Source organism: Andrographis paniculata, unplaced genomic scaffold (assembly GCF_009805555.1).
Source record: "Andrographis paniculata isolate CXL003 unplaced genomic scaffold, ASM980555v1 Contig69END, whole genome shotgun sequence".
NCBI classification, from domain to species: Eukaryota; Viridiplantae; Streptophyta; class Magnoliopsida; order Lamiales; family Acanthaceae; genus Andrographis; species Andrographis paniculata.
In genome coordinates this window covers 8,207,852-8,229,338 of record NW_026137605.1, presented here as the reverse complement: position 1 = coordinate 8,229,338, position 21,487 = coordinate 8,207,852, and the positions used below count along the sequence as shown (strand labels likewise).

General features: G+C 30.0%; 2 protein-coding genes across 8 annotated transcripts; one reads left to right on the top strand and one right to left on the bottom strand.

The window, feature by feature from the left end:
• Positions 1–9,651: 9,651 nt before the first annotated feature.
• LOC127263789 (pentatricopeptide repeat-containing protein At1g22960, mitochondrial) lies at positions 9,652–14,918 on the top strand. 3 transcript variants are annotated; one of them, XM_051293015.1, is made up of 4 exons: positions 9,652–12,133; positions 12,770–12,924; positions 13,003–13,171; positions 14,454–14,918. In XM_051293015.1, the coding sequence occupies exon 1, from the start codon at positions 9,807–9,809 to the stop codon at positions 12,051–12,053; it is 2,247 nt and encodes a 748-aa protein (XP_051148972.1). In that variant the 5' UTR covers positions 9,652–9,806; the 3' UTR covers positions 12,054–12,133; positions 12,770–12,924; positions 13,003–13,171; positions 14,454–14,918. The 3 variants fall into 3 exon arrangements, with proteins under 3 accessions (XP_051148972.1, XP_051148970.1, XP_051148971.1); XM_051293013.1 differs by having other exon boundaries at positions 9,652–12,139; XM_051293014.1 differs by having other exon boundaries at positions 9,652–12,142.
• Positions 14,919–15,196: 278 nt separating this feature from the next.
• On the bottom strand, positions 15,197–19,533 carry LOC127264121 (CDP-diacylglycerol--serine O-phosphatidyltransferase 1-like). 5 transcript variants are annotated; one of them, XM_051293514.1, is made up of 14 exons: positions 19,381–19,527; positions 18,700–19,022; positions 17,895–18,070; positions 17,481–17,546; positions 17,325–17,387; positions 17,121–17,211; positions 16,975–17,029; positions 16,804–16,883; positions 16,573–16,689; positions 16,410–16,494; positions 16,240–16,331; positions 15,895–16,148; positions 15,700–15,788; positions 15,197–15,617 (listed from the first exon to the last, which is right to left on the bottom strand). In XM_051293514.1, exons 3-14 carry the CDS (start codon positions 18,056–18,058, stop codon positions 15,490–15,492), a joined length of 1,284 nt encoding a protein of 427 aa, XP_051149471.1. In that variant the 5' UTR covers positions 18,059–18,070; positions 18,700–19,022; positions 19,381–19,527; the 3' UTR covers positions 15,197–15,489. The 5 variants fall into 5 exon arrangements, with proteins under 5 accessions (XP_051149471.1, XP_051149472.1, XP_051149474.1 ...); XM_051293515.1 differs by lacking the exon at positions 18,700–19,022 and having other exon boundaries at positions 19,381–19,533; XM_051293517.1 differs by lacking the exon at positions 19,381–19,527 and having other exon boundaries at positions 16,975–17,026; positions 18,700–19,287.
• Between the last annotated feature and the right edge of the window lie 1,954 nt (positions 19,534–21,487).

The following is a 21,487-nucleotide window of genomic DNA, read 5'->3' as shown; positions in this document are numbered from 1 at the left end:
GACGTGTTTGAAAATAATAAAAGTAATTATTTGAAAATGATTTTCTCAGATATTATATTTTAAAATTGTTTTCACAATAATATAAATATAAGAAAATATATGGGGTATGTTGTATAAAGAGTATGGCGGCAACAAAATGAAAATAAATGTATTTTCATCCCAATATAAAAATATTATTCATTATCTAATATAAAAATATATATATTCAAAAATATTTTTTAATTTCTTTCCCAAATTATGTTTATGATATAGTAATTTGTTTTGAATGAGAAATAAATATTACAAATATATGATATATTCAAAGTTCTTAACCATCTGTAGACTCCGAGATTATGGACATTAGATAAATGATTGTGTTTGATCTTGTTTATTATTATTTTTATTTTTTTATATTCTTAATAATATTAGTTAAAAATGTAATTTACTATTTAAAGCTGAACAAGATTTGCTGGTTAAAAAAGGAATAAATATAAATTGGTTTTATTAACTTTGACCTTTCCAAATTTGGTTAATAATGACTGCGTCTTGACACAATTCTTCATCCTAACCATAGATATTTCAATTGACGTTTGGGAATGGTTAAGATTGTTGGAAAATAAATAAATAAATAAAATAATGCAATTTTTGAATCATTTACAAAATTTCTAAATAGTTTGTAAGGCACAAATGAAAATATTTCAGCATGCAACACCAAAGAAATTATTTGAGCATATATAAATAAATTACAATTGAATGATGCAAAAAAACATTAAGTACAAAATGTCAAAATGAAATACTCCCTCCGTTCCGATACCGTATCTGCTACACTGTAGATACTAAGAATGGTGTAATTAGTAGATAATTAAGAATATATTAGTGAAAATAATTATCCTATAATATAAATAATTATAAATTAAGATTAAGATAACTAATTAGTTTAATTAAAATTAAAAAAAATAAAATTTAAAAATTTAAAATGAGATTAAAGTGTGTAATCATTTTCCAAAAAAAGAAAGTGATATGGTATGTGGGACTGACAGAAACAACAACGTGGACATGGTATATGAGACCGAGGGAGTATAAATTTTTGGGACCAAATGTATAAAATACTAAAGTACAATTTGTTATTAAATAACCGCCTTTTGATGTAACAAATTTCCGAGTATAAAAAACAAACAAATGATAATAATAATTGGTCTTACCATTTTTGGGTGAGAATAATTATTATAGATGATACACACAATGAGTGTGTGCATGCGGATGTGGCCACGTGGGTGTATATATTTTATGAGTGATATGTTGTATTTTCTTGGTCCCACATAAAATATACTATCCAGCTATAAGGGTCCTATTTATTTTTCACATGTTAATTTTTAAATATTAATTAATATATGAAAATATACTACAAATAAAACAAAAATAATAAAAAAAAAATACTTCTATTAATGTTTTATAATACTGTTATAATGATATTTTTGAAAAAATTATACAAATATAAGTATATTTTTAATGTTAATGCAAAAGCTAACTGAACCCTTAGAGCCGGATGGAGGGAGTATATAATTTTTAATTTTTAAATTTTAATTAAATTATTTAGTCATTTTAATTTTAATTTATAATTATTTTTACTATATAATAATTATTTAACTGATATAATTTTTAAAATTACTTACTAATTATATTTTATTTAAATTATCATGTCTATAATAACACAGACATATTATTCGGAACGTACATAGTATCTGGTTAAAGAAGTTGTGGGATGAGTTACTTATTTGAAGAATAAATAACCGAGATAGAGAATCGAGTAAACCTAACTTAGAATATATCCGCCAAAAAATTTGCTAGCATCGAACTTTTGCCATAGATTGGTGAATATATTATATTGTGATATAAATAGACGTTGATGTGATGTTTTAAATGTAAAATTGATTTTTTAGTATAATATAAAAAATAAAAAATATGTGTTTAATTTGATGTTTTTGTGGAAAAATTGGATGTATAGTGGATTTAAAATTCAATCTCCCAAACAAACACATATTTATATTTGGTCTTATTTATAAATTAGATTATTTAGATTTAAGTCTATCAAGTCTATTTTGTATTGTTTATATATAGATCATTTATTTTGACGATGAATAACATAATCTTATTATTTTTTCACAAAATTTTTAACATATAAATTACTCTATAAAATCATCCAAATTGACAGTGCACATATCGTGTAGTGTAAATTTATATATATTTTATATAATTGTATTATATTAATATAATTTATGTATTATTTATATTTATGTTGTATCTTATATTATTAAGTTGAACTTTATATATCAGCACAATATTTAATGCATTACATTTACGTGTCTACATTATTACAATTGGGTATAATATATTATTAAAAGTATTTTAACTAAAAATTATGAAAAATTAAATAGTAAAAAAATTGAAAGGAATAAATTACATTTTTTTTTGTTTCAACTAAAAATATTTTTTTATTATTTTTATCATTTCACCTAAAAGTATCTTTTTTATTTTATTTTAATGTAATAAAAATAATTATATAACAATACTAAAATACAATTATATATAATTATATATACATAATATAAAAAAATAAAATAAAATTATTTATATATTTTTAATAATTAATAAAATATTATTATTTTATAATTATTTAAAATGATTTATTTGGACCGATACGGAAAGAGAATAATATTTGCATGCTCGAGATTGACAACCTGTCTTAAAAAATGATTAGATGTTGGATATGGATCACAATCAGTACAATGAATGTCCACTACTAATTAAGACCTGAATAAAGTGAAAAGATATATGCAACTACCATGTCATAAATTTAATTTGAAATTCATTTCTATATAATTATTCCGTCGATCTCATATACCGCGTCTATTTTAGGAGGAGTATAATTAATAGATAATTAAAAATATATTATTGAAAATTATTATCTTATAATATAAATAATTATAAATTAAGATTAAAATAACTAATTAGTTTAATTAAAATTAAAATAAAAAAGTTTAAAATGAGATTAAAGTGTGTAATCATTTCCAAAAAAAGAAAGTAACATGGAAGGTGGGACGGACAGAAACGGCAACGTGGACATGGTATGTGAGACGGAAGGAGTATTTTAGATGAGAAAAAATATGTTCATTAAATTCAAAGTATACAATTTTTTTAATAGATTAAAAAATACGCTTCAATCAGTCCGCCTCTAAGGATCATATTTATATTTTGCATTATTGTATTTAATAATTAAAAGTATTTTTATATTTGTATAATTTTTCGTACAAATATCATTCTATTAGTATTATAAAACACTAATTGAAGTATTTTTGTATTTTTTTTCTTAATTTGTACTAAGTTTTGATATAATAATTAATATTCAAATATCAACACGCAAAAAACAAATAGAGCCCAACGAATATAGTAATATTTTATTCATCATTAAAAGGGTAAGATAATATTGATATTTCTATTACTACTATTTTTTAAAAAATTACAAGTATTTTGATATTTGTACATAAGTTATTTTAATTTAATAAAAAAATTTTTTTTTAAAGGAACAGACAAAAATAATAAAATAGATACATTGAGTTAGACGATAAAAATATATTTATATCATATTAAATAATTTATTTCCATAAAATAAATAAATAATTTGCTCTTTTCATTTTTTTTATTACTCGTACTTTCTACAAAAATACACCAAACTATTTTCTTAAATAAGAATGTTGAGATATTTTATATATTCAGTTTTAGATTGAATAGATTTATATCTTAGATTTGATCTTATTCATAGATTAAATTACTTAGATTTGAGTCTATCGAATCTGTTTTATATTGATCAATAAAACAATCTCATTATTTTCCCCCAAAATTTCTAACATGGTATCAGAGCCTATTTTTCTCATGCCGTAGATATAGTCTACCAACCCGTGTTTCTCCGGGTACACTCAACCTGGATTGTACCCGGAAGTCCTGTGATTTTGAGATCATGTCTTTGCAAGTTGTATTTTTGTAAATTTGTCTCGTCTCCGATCTGTCATCTGTCCGCTGCTTGTTTGTTGCCTATGTGCAATATAAAATCTTCGCTTCTTGTCTGTTTACTGCGTGTGATCTGAAACGATCTGTCATATGTCGTTGTCTGTCTGTTGCTGCGTGCGATCTGCCAACTATCGTTGTCTGTCTGTTGCTGCGTGCGATCTGCGATCTGCCATTTGTCGTTGCTTGTCTGTTGCCTGCGTGCGATCTGCCATCTTTCGTTGCTTATCTGTTGCCGGAAATCTGTGTATGATATGCCATCTTTTTGCTGTTTGTCTGTTCCCTGCGTGAGATCTGATCTGTCCGATATTTGCGATTATGATTTTCGGCTCCGGTGGAGCGTCATCTCGTTTTTCGGCTCCAGTTGAGTCATCTCATTATCGGCTCCGGTGGAGCATCATCTCGTTTTTCGGCTCCAGTGGAGTCATCTCATTATCGGCTCCGGTGGAGCGTCATCTCGTTTTCCGGCTCCGGTGGAGTCATATCGTTTTCGGCTCAAGTGGAGTCGTGTTGTTTTCGGCCCCGGTTGAGTCATGTCGTTTTCGGCTCCGGTGGAGTCATGTCGTCTTTTGCTCCAATTGAGTCATGTGGTTTTTTGCTCCGGTGGAGTCATGTCGTTTTTAGCTCCGGTGGAGTCATCTCGTGTTCGGCTTCGGTGGAGTTATCTCGTGTTCGGCTTCGGTGGAGTCATGTTGTTTTCGGCTCCGGTGGAGTCATATCGTTTTCGGCTCCGGTGGAGTCATCTTGTTTTCGACTCCGGTGGAGAGTCATCTCGTTTTCGACTCCGGTGGAAAGTCATATCGTTTTCGGCTCCGGTGGAGTCATCTCGTTTTTTGCTTCGGTGGAGTCATATCGTTTGCTCCGGTGGGTGGAGAGTCAACTGCTAATTTTATTTATGTTTTCTTTTTGCGTTTGTATTCAAATTTCTCATCAAACTCAAGTTGGTTTCTGTTATACCACTTGAGTTTGAGGGGATGTTGAGATATTTTAGATATTCAATTTTAGATTGAGTATATTTATATCTTAAATTTGATCTTATTCATAGATTAAATTAAATTACTTAGGTTTGAGTATGTCGAGTCTGTTTTATATTGCAATATATATATAGGCTCTTTATTTTGATGATCAATAAGACAATCTCATTATTTTCCCCAAAAATTTCTAACAAACGAAATACACAAATCCAAAAAAATCATATATCGAATATATTTATATGGTTTTAATTTATATTTGATAAAGTTATTGGCAATGGTTACAACTACTTTTTTTCCTTTCTTTCTTTATTTAATTTCATCTTTATCTCTATTTTCTATTTTAAGCAAAATTTATAATTAGTCTTATTTAAAGGAAAACAAAAAGAGATACTATAATTCAAATTGGAGTTTGGATTATGTTCTGATTTTATCAATTTATCCTGTGAATTAATCTTAATTATTCAATAATTTTAATTAATTAAAAATAATTTAATTTATTTACTTATGAACTATTGTAATTGTTTTCAACATAAATTGATCAATATTAGTTTGTCAATCAACAATCAAATAGACTATGGGTCTGTTTCTCCCCGTCTCGTTCGGGGAAAAACATTGTGCTGCCGGTTCCCTAGGCAGACATTCGCTGCAAATGGAAGCAAAAGTTGCATTTTTTCTTTAAATATTATATTTATTTAATATTTATAATAATTATAGGGTAAAAAAATATTATATAATATAAATGTCATTTTGTAAAGAATAAAATTTTGTATAATACAAATAAATAAAAATTTAAATATATATATGTTTGGTATAATATTAATTCATAATCAAATTATACAATATAAATTTTATCCATTAAATTTAATACACATTTATATTATTTTATGTATTATCCATCAAATCAATACACATCAAAATTCCTCAAACACCAACCAAATCTAAACATAAAAAAAAAAAAACAAAAAAACTCAAACCCATCTCAAAATTCAAATAAAAACTAAACTAAAACTCAAATTCCCCGAAACCCCTCTGAAAAAACACACCCTATATATCCTGACATCTTTGTAACAAAGATATCACATAACAAAATATGTCATATAGTGTGACACGATTGTATTTATACCCTTAATCGGTATATAAAAAATTATTTCTCAACACAGTAGTTAAATTAAAGTAATATGAGCTACATCGATTATTACTATGTATTATTAGTTCATACTATATATTTTTTCTGTTTCATTTTAAATGATATTTTTTTATTAGGAGTACAATATTTAAGATGATCATATTTAATTAGTTAATAATAGTAATTATGATATAATTTTATTATTTTTTAAGTAATAGATATTATTAATAATTTTAAAATAAAAAATAATATGTATGTGTACAAATCAATTCAAAACCAAAATCAAACAAACATATACATGTGTCAATCTATCAATAAAAAACAATTGATTCGTTGGCAGAGTATTAGGTTCGACAGAGAATTTACTCAGTACACACTTTTGGATAATTGTTGCGGATTCCCGGATCGTAGTAATAATAATAATAATAATAATAATAAACAATTGATTCTATGCGGTAAGAACATGTGTACAAAAAGTCACATGAATAATTCATGCACTTTTTGTTAGGTTGTTATTCCGTATCGGATTACAGATAATACTTACTATATTTTTAACTTTTAATTTTTAATTTTAATTTTTTTTTAAAAAAGTGAGATCTACTTATTATTTTATCTCTATTTAATTCACTCACATAAATAAACTATATTTATATATTCCAAATGCTCTAATTTTCTTTTATAAATAAAAATAATTTAATTTAAATGCTAAAAATTTTGAATTTGAATTATTGTACGATGTAATATAAATAAGTGTTTATATAATGTTTTGAATGTAAAATTGATTTTTAGAATAATATAAAAAATAAAAAAATAGATGTTTGATTTGATATTTTTGAGGAAAAATTCCGGATGAATAGTGGATTTTTTTTTTGCAAAATTCCTCAAACAAACAAATTATTTATGTAAAAAGTAATAGCATATGTAATTAATATAAATAATTTATGTAAATAAACTTTTTCTTCGCGAAGTTCTTGTTGCTTGTTGTATTTCAAATATGTTTGGCTCGATCCGAGCATTATTTTGTCATCTCGTTCTTTATTGTTCTTAATCATCGAACAAATATGCAATTTTTTTTTTTTTTTTGATCCGAAAATATGCAAAAAATTTGAACAATATAACAAGATGTTTGTGGTTTTACAAATCATTTCCAAATTTCATGTCTTGAGAATGATGTTAGAGGATGTTTGATGTAGAGAAATAATAATATTTTTATTTTTCTTATTTAGTCGAGACAGAGAATTGCATTTCTCCTTCGTGTGTTGAAAAATTAAGAGAAATAAAATTTAAAGAATGCAATGTGCTTATTTATTATTATTTTTTATATTTAATTTTTACAATTTAATTTATATTTATTTGCTTTTTTTTTTTTTACTTTCTTACTATTATTTAATTTTTATATTATTCAAATCTCATCAAATATCTATCTAAATTATTATTAAAATAGATTATCAAACTAAAATTGTAACTAAAAAATACAATAATATTTTCTTATCTATTTTATCATTTTTAATGATCATTTTTTTATTTTTTTCCAATTAGGAATATAGTGTATTCTCTGCAATTTTCATAATTAGTATATATTAATATCCAAATTGTAGTATTATTGATTTTATAAATTTAATTTAATACATATTTTTATTAACTATCAAATCAATACACATAAAGCCTTCAAAATTCAAACCAAATATATAAATAGAAAGGATACAAAAATCCATAACTATTCTAAAATTCAAATCCAATTCAAACCCAAACTCAATTTTCCCAAACTTAAAACCATTAAATTCTGTATTTGGAAGGGAGTTTGATGATTTTGGTATCTGCTTGTTTTGCATTTGGAGTTCAAAGTTGATAGTAGATTTTATTTTATTTTTTTAAGTTACTTATTTATTTTATAAAAAAATGGGATTTATGTGTAATTTTATTCTCATAAAAAAAAAATAAAAAAATCATATTAGAGTATTATTTATTAAACTATAATTTTTAATTAAATATATATTATTACACTATAACTGATGAATTTACAATTACCGGCCAACTACTTAACAACAAAACTGAACTTTCAACCACACACACCCTAATTTGGTGTGTTTGTTTGAGGAATTTTGTTCGAAATCCGCTATTCATCTTAATTTTTTTTTCCAAAAATACCAAATATCAAATACTTATTTTTTATTTTTTATATTATTTAAAAAATTAATTTTACATTCGAAACATTACATCAACACTTAATTATATCGCATCATACAACTATTACAGTTCACAACACACACCCGAAGAGTATACAAGAGCATAATAAGATGTTATTCTATTTTACGGAAGCATTGCATCAAAACTAATTCAGGATTAACCATTAAACTAATTTTGTACAGAAAATGAATATATGTTTTATTAAAATAATGTAAAACAACAACCCCAATAATAATAGTATTTTATTATTCAATAAAAATATATAAAATAATTTTGACATTTTATCTTTATAAGTACAAAAAAAAAAAAAATTTATAAAAAAAATTGAAAATATTTTAATATTTGTATATGAATTACTTTATTAGAAAATAGTCAAACAAAAATTGTAAATAAATATATATTGAATCGAAATAATATCTCTTTATATTTACTGAATTAATTTATATATAAAAAGTAAAATATTTTTTACCTACAAAACATAACCAAATATTATTAAAATATAACCGTCCGTCTCTAAGGGTTATATTTGTATTAACATTAAAAATATTATTTTATTTGTATTTTTTTTTCAAATATTTTTTTATTAGTATTATAAGACACTGATAGAAGTATTTTCGCCATTTTTCTTTGATTTGTACTACGTTTTGATATAAAAATTAATATTCAAATATCAATATACAAAAAAAATAAATATGACCCTTAAAACCGACTGAAGATAGTATGTATTAAGCAAGTACTTTTAGAGGGATCTATTTACCTAATGAAGTAAACAAAACAAATACTCTCTCTGTCTGCTAAATTTATTCTCACTTTCCTTTTTAGTCCGTCCACTAAATTTATCAAATTACTAATTTGTCAACAAATCAACATTTAATTATTATTCTTCATTCAACATTTAATTATTATTCTTCATTCAACATTTATTTACAACAAATACCACTAACTTTATTACATTCTCTCTGTTTATTTGACTTTTTAATTAAATTTTTAAAAATACCATCAATTACCTATTATTTTTTAATAAAATATATATATTTTTTAATTTTCGTAGCGAGCCCAAATAAGCTAATTTTAAAGCAGAGTAAAATTTAAGACTCATTCATACATAGTACTGTAGTTTATATGAGCCCAACAATATATAGTTACATCAAATTTGCTCATACATACCTAAAAAATTTAAATTAACAGTCTGACCCAACAAATACAGAATATGATCCAATTTAGTCCAGGCCCATATACAATAAATAAATTCTCATGTCGGCCCAAATCTATTTTATTTTATTATTATTTTTAATTTTTAGGAAACAATGTCCAGATGCGAACACGACGACCCTCATTCGTTTCGGCGCTGGTGGTAGCCTTCGCCACCACGAACATTTTCTGCATCATCAAGCTTCCATTTACTGCGGTATTCATTGATTTCTTCGTATGAATGTGCTCCGTTTTTTCTCCCATTGACGGAGCGATTCCATCGCAGAATGAACCTTTGCATCATAGCTTCAAAATCTTTGATTTCGACGAAGAACATCGGCTTCTTGTATTACGTCAGTGTCAAGGTACGCTTTATCCTATTCTCTTCTTCCGCGCGCCATTTTCACTGCTCTTCGGAATTGAACAGCGATAGTTGCAAGGCTGAGGGAAACAGTGGTAATAATGGAATTGACGTTAAATCCTCCTACGGAATTTGCAAAAATCTAATACTAAAAACAGTTGCGGAAAACCCTAGGGTATTTAGGAATAGACACCGCGCTGTTCCGGATTATTTTAACGCTTTGGTGTTGGATTCCGATTTGTTTCTGAGTGTAATTAATTCAATTCGTAATCGGCCGAGATTGGTGCTGAAGATGTTTCGTTGGGCTGAGGTTCAGAATGGGTTTAAGCATTCTAAGTATGTATTTTGTGTCGTGCTTGAAGTGTTGGTGAGAAATGGTTTATTCAGATCTGCTTATTGGGTGTTGGAGAGGGTTATTGATGTTAATATGCATAGCATTGTTGATTTATTGATTGATGAGTATTTAGAGAAAGAGATATCATGTAAAGTGCTTGATTTGGTATTGTGGTTGTACACGAAGGAGTCGGATGTCGAGAGATGTTTGTCATTGTTCGACAAGATGGTGAGGAGTGGTAAGCTGCCGGATGTGAAGAACTGCAATAGGATTCTTAGGATACTTAGGGATAGAGATTTAATTGTTAAAGCCAGGGAAGTGTATGATCTCATGGGTGTGTTTGGGATAAAGCCGAGCATTGTAACGTACAATACGGTGTTGGATGCATATTGTAAGAATGCAAACATACAGCAGGCGTTGGATCTTTTGCTGGAGATGCAGGACAGGTGTTGTTCGCCTAATGACATTACCTATAATATTCTGATAAATGGATTGTCGAAGAAAGGTGAGTTTGAGGTCGCAAAAGGGTTGATTGTGGAGATGCTGAGTAAAGGGTTGAATGTTTCGGCTTATTCGTATAACTCTTTGATAAGTGGGTATTGTCAGAAGGGGATGCTTGATGAGGCAGTGGGACTCGAAAAAGAGATGAAAATGAGGGGAGCTTCGCCAACAGTACCTACATATAATGCATTTATGCACGGCTACTGTAAACAAGGGAGAGTTAGCTATGCAAGGCAGTGGATATCGGTCATGGTGAAGAAGAATTTGTCTCTGGATTTGATTTCGTATAATATTCTGATATATGGGTACTGTCTGTTGGGGGAGATATCTGAGGCTCTTGTCTTGCTATCAGAGCTACGAAAAAGGAATATATGTCCATCTGCTGTTACATACAACACAATAATTGATGGGCTTTCTCAAAATGGGGATTTAGAACGAGCTAAAATGTTGAAAGATGAAATGATTGATAATGGAATTTATCCTGATGTTTTCACCTATACGATTCTCATTAATGGTTCGTACAGAGTGGGTAATCTATGGATGGCGAAACTGCTTTATGAAGAGATGCTGTTGAAAGGTTTGGAGCCCGACCGAGTCGCATACACAACATGTATAGCAGGTGAACTGAGGCTAGGAGACGTATCTGCTGCCTTTAAATTGCAAGAAGAGATGTTAGCAAAAGGATTCCCGCCTGATGTAATAACGTACAATGTATTTGTCGCTGGAATTTCGAAATTGGGCGACTTAAGTGAAGCTTATGGACTGTTGCAGAAAATGATTCAGGATGGAATTATGCCGGATCATGTTACATATACAAGCATCATCCATGCTCACTTGGAAATCGGCGAGCTTTGGAGAGCTCAAAAATTGGTTCAGGAAATGCTGAGTAGGGGTTTGTCGCTGACGGTTGTGACATATACCGTATTAATTCATGCACATGCTGATCAAGGAAGGCTAGACCTAGCGTATATATATTTCTTTGAAATGCAGGAGAAAGGTACTACCCCGAATGTGATCACGTACAATGCCCTACTAAATGGCCTCTGCAAATTTGGGAAAATGGATGAAGCTTCCGAGTTGATTTCGGAGATGGAGTTGAAAGGAATATCATGTAACAAATACACGTACACCATTTTGATAAATCAGCACTCTGATCTCGGTAATTGGCAGGAGGTATTGAGGTTGTATAAAGAAATGCTGGATAGAGGAATTCAGCCTGATTCCTGCACGTATAGTGTGATGTTCAAGCATTTGAGAAAAGACTACAGATCGCTTGCAGGAAAAGAACTCGAACGCATACTTCTAGATGATAGAGAGGCAGATGAGGCTGTTACTTGAACATTGCTGCTCGGCTAGGCAAATCTTGAAAACTCCTGCTCTTCCGCAGTACAGCAGGCTCTGGATGGATGCTTTACCAGGCACAAGTAGTTATGCTCGATATTTTGCTTAGTTTTAAACCATCTTTTTTTGCTGCTTACGTGCTTTTTTATAATATCTTATTCTAATTGTGCTTACGGATGGGCACATGAAAATTTGTGTTCCTTTAAAATTTTGGTTGGGGGTTTGGAAATAGTAATAATAATTTGAATTGAAATAGTATTTGATATGATATAAATAGGGGTTTGATTTGATGTTTTGAGTGAAAATTAATTTCTTGTGATATATTAAATCAAAATTAGGTGTTTCTTTACGGTTTTAGGGGAAAATTTGGATGAGTTGTGCAAGAACAAGACCAAAATCAAACATTAAAGAAACAAACCACTTGATTCTTATGTCGAACATGTCTCTCCCTGTGTGTGCATATGGACTATAGCTGTTTGTCTACAATCTGGTGTTCTATGTGCATTTGCCACTTTATAAAGTGTCGTGTACTTATATCTTTGTATCTTTGTATATGTAAAGTTTCTAGTACTATGACTAATTATGTCCTTGTAGGTACATAGAATCTTATTTTTTGTGAAATGATTTGATATAATTGTAGACCTGAATTTATCGTTGCTGGATTTGTTTGTTTTCCCTGTTCCAATATAGCTTTGTTTTTGGGTTTATTGCAGGGGACTTCCCGCAGGCAATGTTTAGCATTATTACATCACAAGCTGTCATCCTCGATGTCTGTTTTTGAACCACTTAGTTGAGCTTTTTGATTCCTTTCGGTGATGGTCATATAGCTCTGAAACTCACAGAAAAATACACACCTCAGATTTTGAAGGTTCATTTTCAATGCATCCATTATGCTTCAGCACCCTACACTGTTGTTTTGTCCATGGCTTATGTATTATTATTGCAGGCCACTCATATCACACGTTTGTTTCGAGGATCTGCTTTCAGTGCCTGAAATTTTATCTGGTATCTCCCTGTTGACAAAGCCGGAAACTTAAACTTGTGCCAGAGTTGATTTCCTACTTGGCTGTGCATATCATCCTCCCAAGAATTCCGTGCTAAGGAGAGTTTCAAAGGTTAGTGAATGAATTAAAGTACATTTAGTCATTCGAACATTGTTGGTTTACAGTTACTCTGTGATTTGTTTTCCTCCGCCTATGCTTAGACCATCTCCAACCCACTGCATTTTCCAACCCACCCCCAAATCCCCCCATTTTTGCAGCAATCAACAGTGTTACTCCATTTTTGGAGTGGAGTTTTTGTGGTGTTTTTTATATTTTTGGTATTTTTTTAGTGTATTGTGTAATTTTAATTTTTTAGTAGATGATATATAATTTTATATTTCAAAAAGTTGTATGTAATTTTATTTTTTTTAAAAAAACAATGTATAATTTTATTTTTTTGAAAGTGATATAATTTTATTATATAATGATTTAATAGAGCATATATGGGAGCAATATAGTAACTCCATTGAATAAATATGTCTTATTTTATTTGAACTATTTTGTAATGTATGTTTTTGTAATAAATTGTTATGAAATAATAATATTATGTTATCTTTGTTTAATTATTATGATCATATTTGTCTTGATAGTATTTAATTATTTATTTAAAATTATTTATTTGTAATAGTTATTAATTATAAATATTAATTTTTATATATTTAATTTTTAAATTTATAAATTATATGTGTATGGATCGAATGTAAAAAATAAATTAAAGTTGAGGTTAATTTATAAATATGAAAAGTTATATAAAATAATATAAAAGAGGAATATATAGGGAATATACTTTTTAGAGTAAAAATTGAAGTTAATGGTTGGAGTAAAATTACTGTAGATCAACTGCATTTTTACTGTAGCAACTACAAAAATGGAGTGGAGGGTTGGAGATGGCCTTAATGCTTTTAGGCATATTGGAACGAAAAATCTTTAACTGAAAATAGGAAGAACTTAATTCCATTCCATCGAATCGCAGGTTACTTTATTTCACTAATGATTCTCCATTCAGGTGTTACTTCATATTTTTCTGAATTCTATCCGTTTAGAAAGAAGTTCTGAAAAAAATTGGGAATTATACAAATTTGAATATTTGATTTGACATTTAGTGAGAATATCTTACACGGTCTTTTTTTTTTTTTTTTTCCAAAAGTGTCTTGTGTAAAGAGATACTAATGATGTTTTGAGTCATTTTGCATTGTTACTTGTTTATTTTGTATGTATTTTTGGGGCTTATTATGAAGATAATCTTTACTACCGGGAGATTGTTTTATTTTTACCATTACAAAAAACAATTTTGCTTGTGACGACAGACTTTCAAAATATGCCTCGAAATTGACATGTGAATTACGTAATGCAGGGCGACAATAAGGTTACTGAAAAATCAATGCCTTTTAAGCAGCCACAGCCGGGGATCGGCTTCTACCTCGACCACCACACGATAAATAAACTTGCACAGGGCGGCGATCGAACAATACGAGTGCCACAGAGCTCTGAGAAAGAAGTAGTAATTTCCTTGCTGGATGTTTTGATGTGTACAGCACAAATGTTGGAGGGATTCCTTAACTCGGAAATGGTTCGATTCTTTTAATGTTAGGTAAGAAAAGCATTCAATTTAGGTGCACCTGTGTATTCCATTCATTCATTCATGTTATTCTTGGTTTGGTTCTTACACTCCACCAGCCAACTGTAATGTTGTATGTAAATGTGTCTCTTTCTGTTAGCTGTAAAATAATTCTGCCCTTAGCATATCATTTATCATATCATGTGGGGATCCCTTTTTGGCAGTCACATGTATTAATGAAAAAGGGGTTTTATTCCTTCACTCAATCATGTGGCTTAACAAACTTTTGGGACATATTTAACGGCAGATATAGTGCTGAATTTAAAGTTGAATTCTAAATTCAACACTGTGCTGAATATTACGATGTAATAACAAATTGTATACCTTGTTATTTTTGTCAACACATCATTTATATTAATATAATATATGTAATAAGAACATTTGATATTTGTATATATTATTGGTGTTTATTCGAGTGGGAACAACATAATTTTATATATTATAGATGCTGATTTGAGTGATAACAACAAAATTTTAAATTGGAATAGTACTAGTAATATAATTCAAGAAATTTGGGATCCAAAAACATGCTTATAATTCAAGAAACAATGAATTTGTATATCTATTGAAAAGGAATGAGTTGCAAGAGTTTCTTGCAAAAATGGGAGGCTACGACGAACGAATCGCGGGCTCTAGACCGACAAATGTGAGATCGCTAACCTACGAGGACGAGGCCGACATTTACAGCGACGAAAGAATTCCCGGTTATTTACACTACAACATGTTAAATAGCAGAGATCCAAATGATGCGCGAAACAAGAATCGAATTAACCTATTGTAGCTTTCTCTTCATCGATCGGTGTAGTTGCCACGACCACGCTCCCAAGAATCCCACGAGCCCGATTGCAGCTGATGTCCAAAACACAACCAGCCATCTCGGCATAGAGTTCGGGAAAAGCCCTGTTAAGACATTGTTCAATTTCATTACACGGTTCGAACCATACATATCCGAAAATGAAGAAAAAGTTGATAGAATTCACACCATGTCCGAACTTAATGCAAATTAGAAGCTCGACAATGCAGATAGCGAGCGAAAGCCAACAGAATGCCCCGACTTTTTTCACCAATTTTCTGAAAATAACAACATAGAGACAAACATAAACAAAGAAAGTAAAAATACGGCGAGAACATATGATTAGATTGTCTCATGTAGTCCTAAAAACATCAAGTTTATTACCTGTTTTGCAAGTAAGAATTGTACTCGCGAATCGTTGGTATCGCGATGAGCCACCACAAAACGAGCCTATAAATTATGAGGGGATTCCGCGGCGGGATCCAAAGACAAAACTTCAGAAAGAATGTGTTGAGCTCAACCGTCAAGAACGCTATGCAAAGACTCAAAACTTGAACAAATCGTAACGGGCCAAGAAACGGGTGCCACTCGTCTCTATCCCACCTCGCCGGCGTAAACTGACCCAACGTTCGTTTCACCTTGAAAAAAAAAAAGAAAAAACCCGAATCATATTTTTCACGACAACACATAATGTTTGTCTTAACGATGACAAGTCGTGAGCCAACGTACTTTGCCCATGATGTTAGGCTGCCGGCTAATCCCAACCCACTCGTACGTCTTACCATCAAAATAACGAACCGTGCGCATTCCCGACCAAATACCTTTCAAACGACAATACGAACAATACATAAGAATCAAATAGCGTAATTACCAAAAAGGCGCAAGTTCGAAAATCTTACCAAACCAATTACAGATAAATACATCAAGAACGATGCTGTCCCACCAGCACTCGTTGAAGTTTGGCAACATATGTCGAAAGGTAAACTGAAAACAACAAAAACATCCATTGTAACGAAATGTGATTGATCGAAAATTGAACCCGAGCAGAGTTTACGAGCTAACCTCCATCAATTCGAATCCGATGGAAAGTACCCAAAGAAGTGGCTGATTTCGGATCATTATAGCTTTTCCCCACCACCCGAGAATATGAGCCAGAACAAACTCGTCGAAAAGTGTTTCCTGAAGATCAATTAAAAAATCGTATTTCGATATGAAAGGGAACGTCTAGCCGCGGCGAATAATGTGAAGAGTTTGATATTTTTTAATAAACCGAGTAAAACATGGATAACATACATAAACATTCTTAAACCTGCTTGTGGGATCTTCGGGTGTGTAAATTCGGCAATCAGCGCCGTACGATCTTTCAGGAAGCTCTGCAACGAATAAATAGAATCAATTTAGCGCGCGTCCGATTGGAGGAATGCAAATGGCGGGAAAAGAAACGGCGGAAAGGTAAATGCATACCGACGCCAAGATCCGGGTGCAAGAATTTCATAAATTGCCGTGCATCATCACGCTTCTTGAAAACAAGAGTTAAAAGAAGTTCATCAGAAAATACGTGTAAGAAAAAAACAGCATCGAAGCTGACGTAAATTGATTCGAGAACTAACCTGAAAAAGCAAAAAAGTTAACGCGACGAGATAAATAACGGCCATTCCATGAACGAGACGCCAAATTGCAGGATGTGGCCGAATAAGTACCCTGAAAAACAACGATAACATCATTAAACATTACAAAGATCTTTTACAACTGATTGCAATTACAAAACACATTTAGCAAGTCGATAAAAAGTTGAAAAAAAGAAAGAGGTTTACGTCGAAGGGGCTTGTAATAAGCAATAAGCAAGAAACACGGCAATCATCGCCCAAACACCCCTGCTGATCAAGTTACACATGTAAGAATTCATTAAAGCTGAAATCCAAAACACAACCTCGGAAAATTCTTAAAAACATAAAAAAAAAATCACGCACCTCGTCACTGAGGTTACAACATCATGTTGCAAACTCCGTTCAGGATCGAGCGCGCCGCTAGCCCATCTGGTCCGAGTTCAACCAGATCATGTTAGGAATCCAAAATTCAGCCATAACAAAAATATGTATGTATATATATATATATAGTCCCTCCGTCCCAATACAATAGTCATTGTTTATGATTTTTATCTGTCCCAAAACAATAGCCTCAAATACTCGTATCATCATAAAACTACTCATACTTATTTTTTCATTATTATTACACAAAATATCATTACTTTTTACACTAATACACTCACAAGGTCTTTACTCATACTTATTTACCAGCTATCAATATAATATTATTATTCCTTGAATCTCGAATTAATTTCATAATCCAACAATTCCACGAGTATTTATCAACCAAAATCTTACACAAGAAAGCAAGCGCCGATAAGTAATAATGTAATGGTGCGAGGCCGGTAAGCCCAAGCAGTCCATGGATCAATTTCATCGTCACATCTCGACGAGTTCAAGTCCCCATTTTGGTAGGCGGCGTGCCCATTTCTTCGAGCTCGGCAATGAACATTAAACTCCATAGCCAAGTTTATCTTCAAGAATGAAGAAAAACAGGATTCAACAATTGAGATTGATCAAAAAAAAACATCCACATTTCTAATTCTACCAAAAAAAACAATGAAGCAAGCTAAGACAAATTCATGAAATTCAAAGCCAAAAAAGAACAATTCTGAAACTAATCCTAATCCAAACAATCCCAACCTAATTTTGCAAAAATACATCAATAACTGCAAAAACAGTAACAGCCAATGTGCTTTGTTTTATCATCCTCATTTAGACATCAAGAATTGTATACCAAATTTATAAATCCTAATCAGTCTTTATCTGACCTAAAACAGTAAAAGAGGAATCAAACTGAAGTAAAGTACAGTACACAACTAACTTTTCACCTTTCAAGGTGAAAAACAGGAAATGGTTAAAAAAAAGGGGGATTTGTGCTCAAAGCAACAACAAAACCAGAAGGATTCTGAAGAAAGAACAGACACATTTATGATTTATATCATGCAATGGAAATAATAAAATATAAAAATAATCAGCAGAAATTGTTTTGTCGCCATAGCCATTTCTTGTCAAATCGAAGAAATCTCTCAACACTGTTAGTTACGTTGTCAATTGCATGAGGAAAAAAATTGAAATTAATATATCACCAAATTTCACATACAAGCAAAGCTTCGAATATGAATCAGATATGGCAGGCATCCACAATCGACGAAGATATAAAAAAGGCAAAGAAAGGGGGGGTTGGGTTATTTCGAATTAGTGATCGATTGGCCGCAAACAAGTATTAATTGCCCGTCAGATCAGAGGATTAACGAGATTTGAGACCAAAAAAAAAAGAAATATAGAGAGAGAAAGGGCGACAGCAACAAGAACAACAACAATGGGGATTCCCCACTGAAAGACAACTCTCACTCCTCACTAGTCCCAACCCAATAACTGTCTGCAGCAGCCCCTGAAAGCGAGCAAAGGAAAGGACTCTTCTCCCTCAAGAAAAAAAAAAAAAAAAAAGTTAGAAATGGTAGAAAGAGAAATAATAATGTGTGGTTGGTTCAATCAAGTTCGTTCCACACGTCAATGGCAGGAGACGGGGCAAAGACGGTGGGTGATGATGCATTCAAATGGTACGGCGGTCAAATATACATACATTCTGCTGTATCTATATAATTGGGGGGGTTAGAGAGAGAAAGGGGGATTTGAAATTTGTGCAAGACAGGGAAAGGGGGATTTTGGGGAAAAGGGTTTGGAGTATGAATTAAATTGAATTGAATTGAACGATGGAATGGAATTAGAAACCCCACCCCCACCCCCCCTGGCCCTGGTGTGAAGTGAAAACAGTACTTACAATCCAGGCTGCTGTGCTTCGGTGGATGATGGCGATGCCATCTTCATCACTGCAAACAAACAACTCTCACAACTCTCTCTCTCTCTCTCTCTCTCTCTCAAACTCTCTCTCTCTCTCTAATTACTTGCTACTGTACTCATCGTCATCAATGACTTTCTCTCTCTCTCACACACACATACACACACTCGGATATTCGATAATTTCAAAGGAATACGTCTTAATTGCAATTCGCTCACCCGCTATTTTGTCGGCGCGCACAGGAATGAGTCGTTAGTTTGAATCTTGACCGTTTGTTTTTCAATCTGACAGTGGAGAATTAGTTGGATCTGTACTCCCTGGTGTGGTTTGAATTCGAATCAGGTCTTTTGTTTGGTACAACATTGCCATGTTATGGACTGAAGTTACGAGATTGCCCTTGGCTTGGTTTTTGGAATTTTTATTTAATTCATTTGTATTGTTGAATTAAAGGCGAAAATAACACTACTTGCGGATTAGACTTTATTAATTCATTCATTCGTTAATTATTATTATTAATTTTTACTCCTATATTGTAAAAGTTATACTCTCTCCCCTAATTCAAAGGGTCATATACAATTTTATAGTAGATTAAATTTCGTCTATTTTTTTTTTATCATTTTCGTCATCTCCCTTCGAATATTTATTTTTATTTTAATAAAAATAATCATTACCTAATACCAAAATATCATTAGTTTTTACCTAAATTACAAACACGTATAATTATTTTTTACATAAAATTAAAGTTTAAAAATATTTAAACTTCTTACACACTTTCAATAACTAATAAAATACTATTATTTTTTAATCTATTACAAAACTTCAAATAGCTTCTTTGGACCGGGATGGAGGGAGTTGTATTTTATTAGTTAGTTGAAATATATAAAAAAAAATTGATATTTTTGTCCTTTCACTTTATATATATTTGTAATTTAAGAATATTTTGATATTAGTTTATAATTATTTTTTTTAAAAAAAAACTTTGAAATAAGACAAACAAAAGTGATAAAAAGGAAATTTGAATTGGGTTCGAGAGTATAATTATTAATGTTTTATACTTCTCGTCTACTATCATTTTATTCGTTTTTATATTTATGTCGTCGAAATTTATTTTACTTTTTGTTATCATCTTAATTTATTGTCACTTTTTAAAAAAATATACATATATCATTTTTTTTATCCTAAAAAATAAAATTTTTAGATTTCATCTATTTTTCTTAAAATTTATGCATAATCAAATAATACACAGTTGGATAATTGATGGAGTACAATACAATTATTAAAAAAACACCCTTACTAGCTCATTTGCCTTTTTATAGTAATTTTTAATATAATTAATTTAAAAAAAAAAACTGTTTTTACTAGTAATTCTCACCAACAAATTTTTATAACAATATATATATATTTTTTTCTTACAAAACTTACATTTACATTAAAAAAAACCTTCGTGTGAACACATTAAAGTTGTTTTATATTTCTCAAAAAGTACATAATTTTTTGTATTATAAAACATTATATAAATTTTAGCATATAACTATGATTAAATATATTAAAATTTAAATTTTAGTTTATATATATATATCACAATTATTCAATTCAATGCTAATTATAAAATTGAAATGTAAATTATAACCATATGCTGTTGGTAACAATATATAGTGATTAAAAAGACTTGAAAATAAATAGACACAAACAAAGAAAAGAACACTTCAAAGAGAAAATAGGAGGGGGTGTCTAAACAAATATCTAAAGGTGTTTTTGTTAATAATTACTTTTAAAAATTTTACTATTTAATTTTAATAATTTTTTTATAAAAATATATTATTCTTAATAAAATATTAAATTCAAATTATTGTTCATATCAAAAATAAAAAATTAAAACCAAAGTAAAAAACAATCATTAAAAGAACACAGATTTGCAAATGAAGGCACAATTATTGAATTTGGAGTTTCCCAATTTCCCAATCACAATTCTTATCATGATGATGATAAGAATCAGTGGAAAATTGTTCCTCAGCCATGGAAAAACAAAAAAAATAAAAAAAAAAATAAAAAAAGAAATTTCAAGGATATATATATATATATACACATT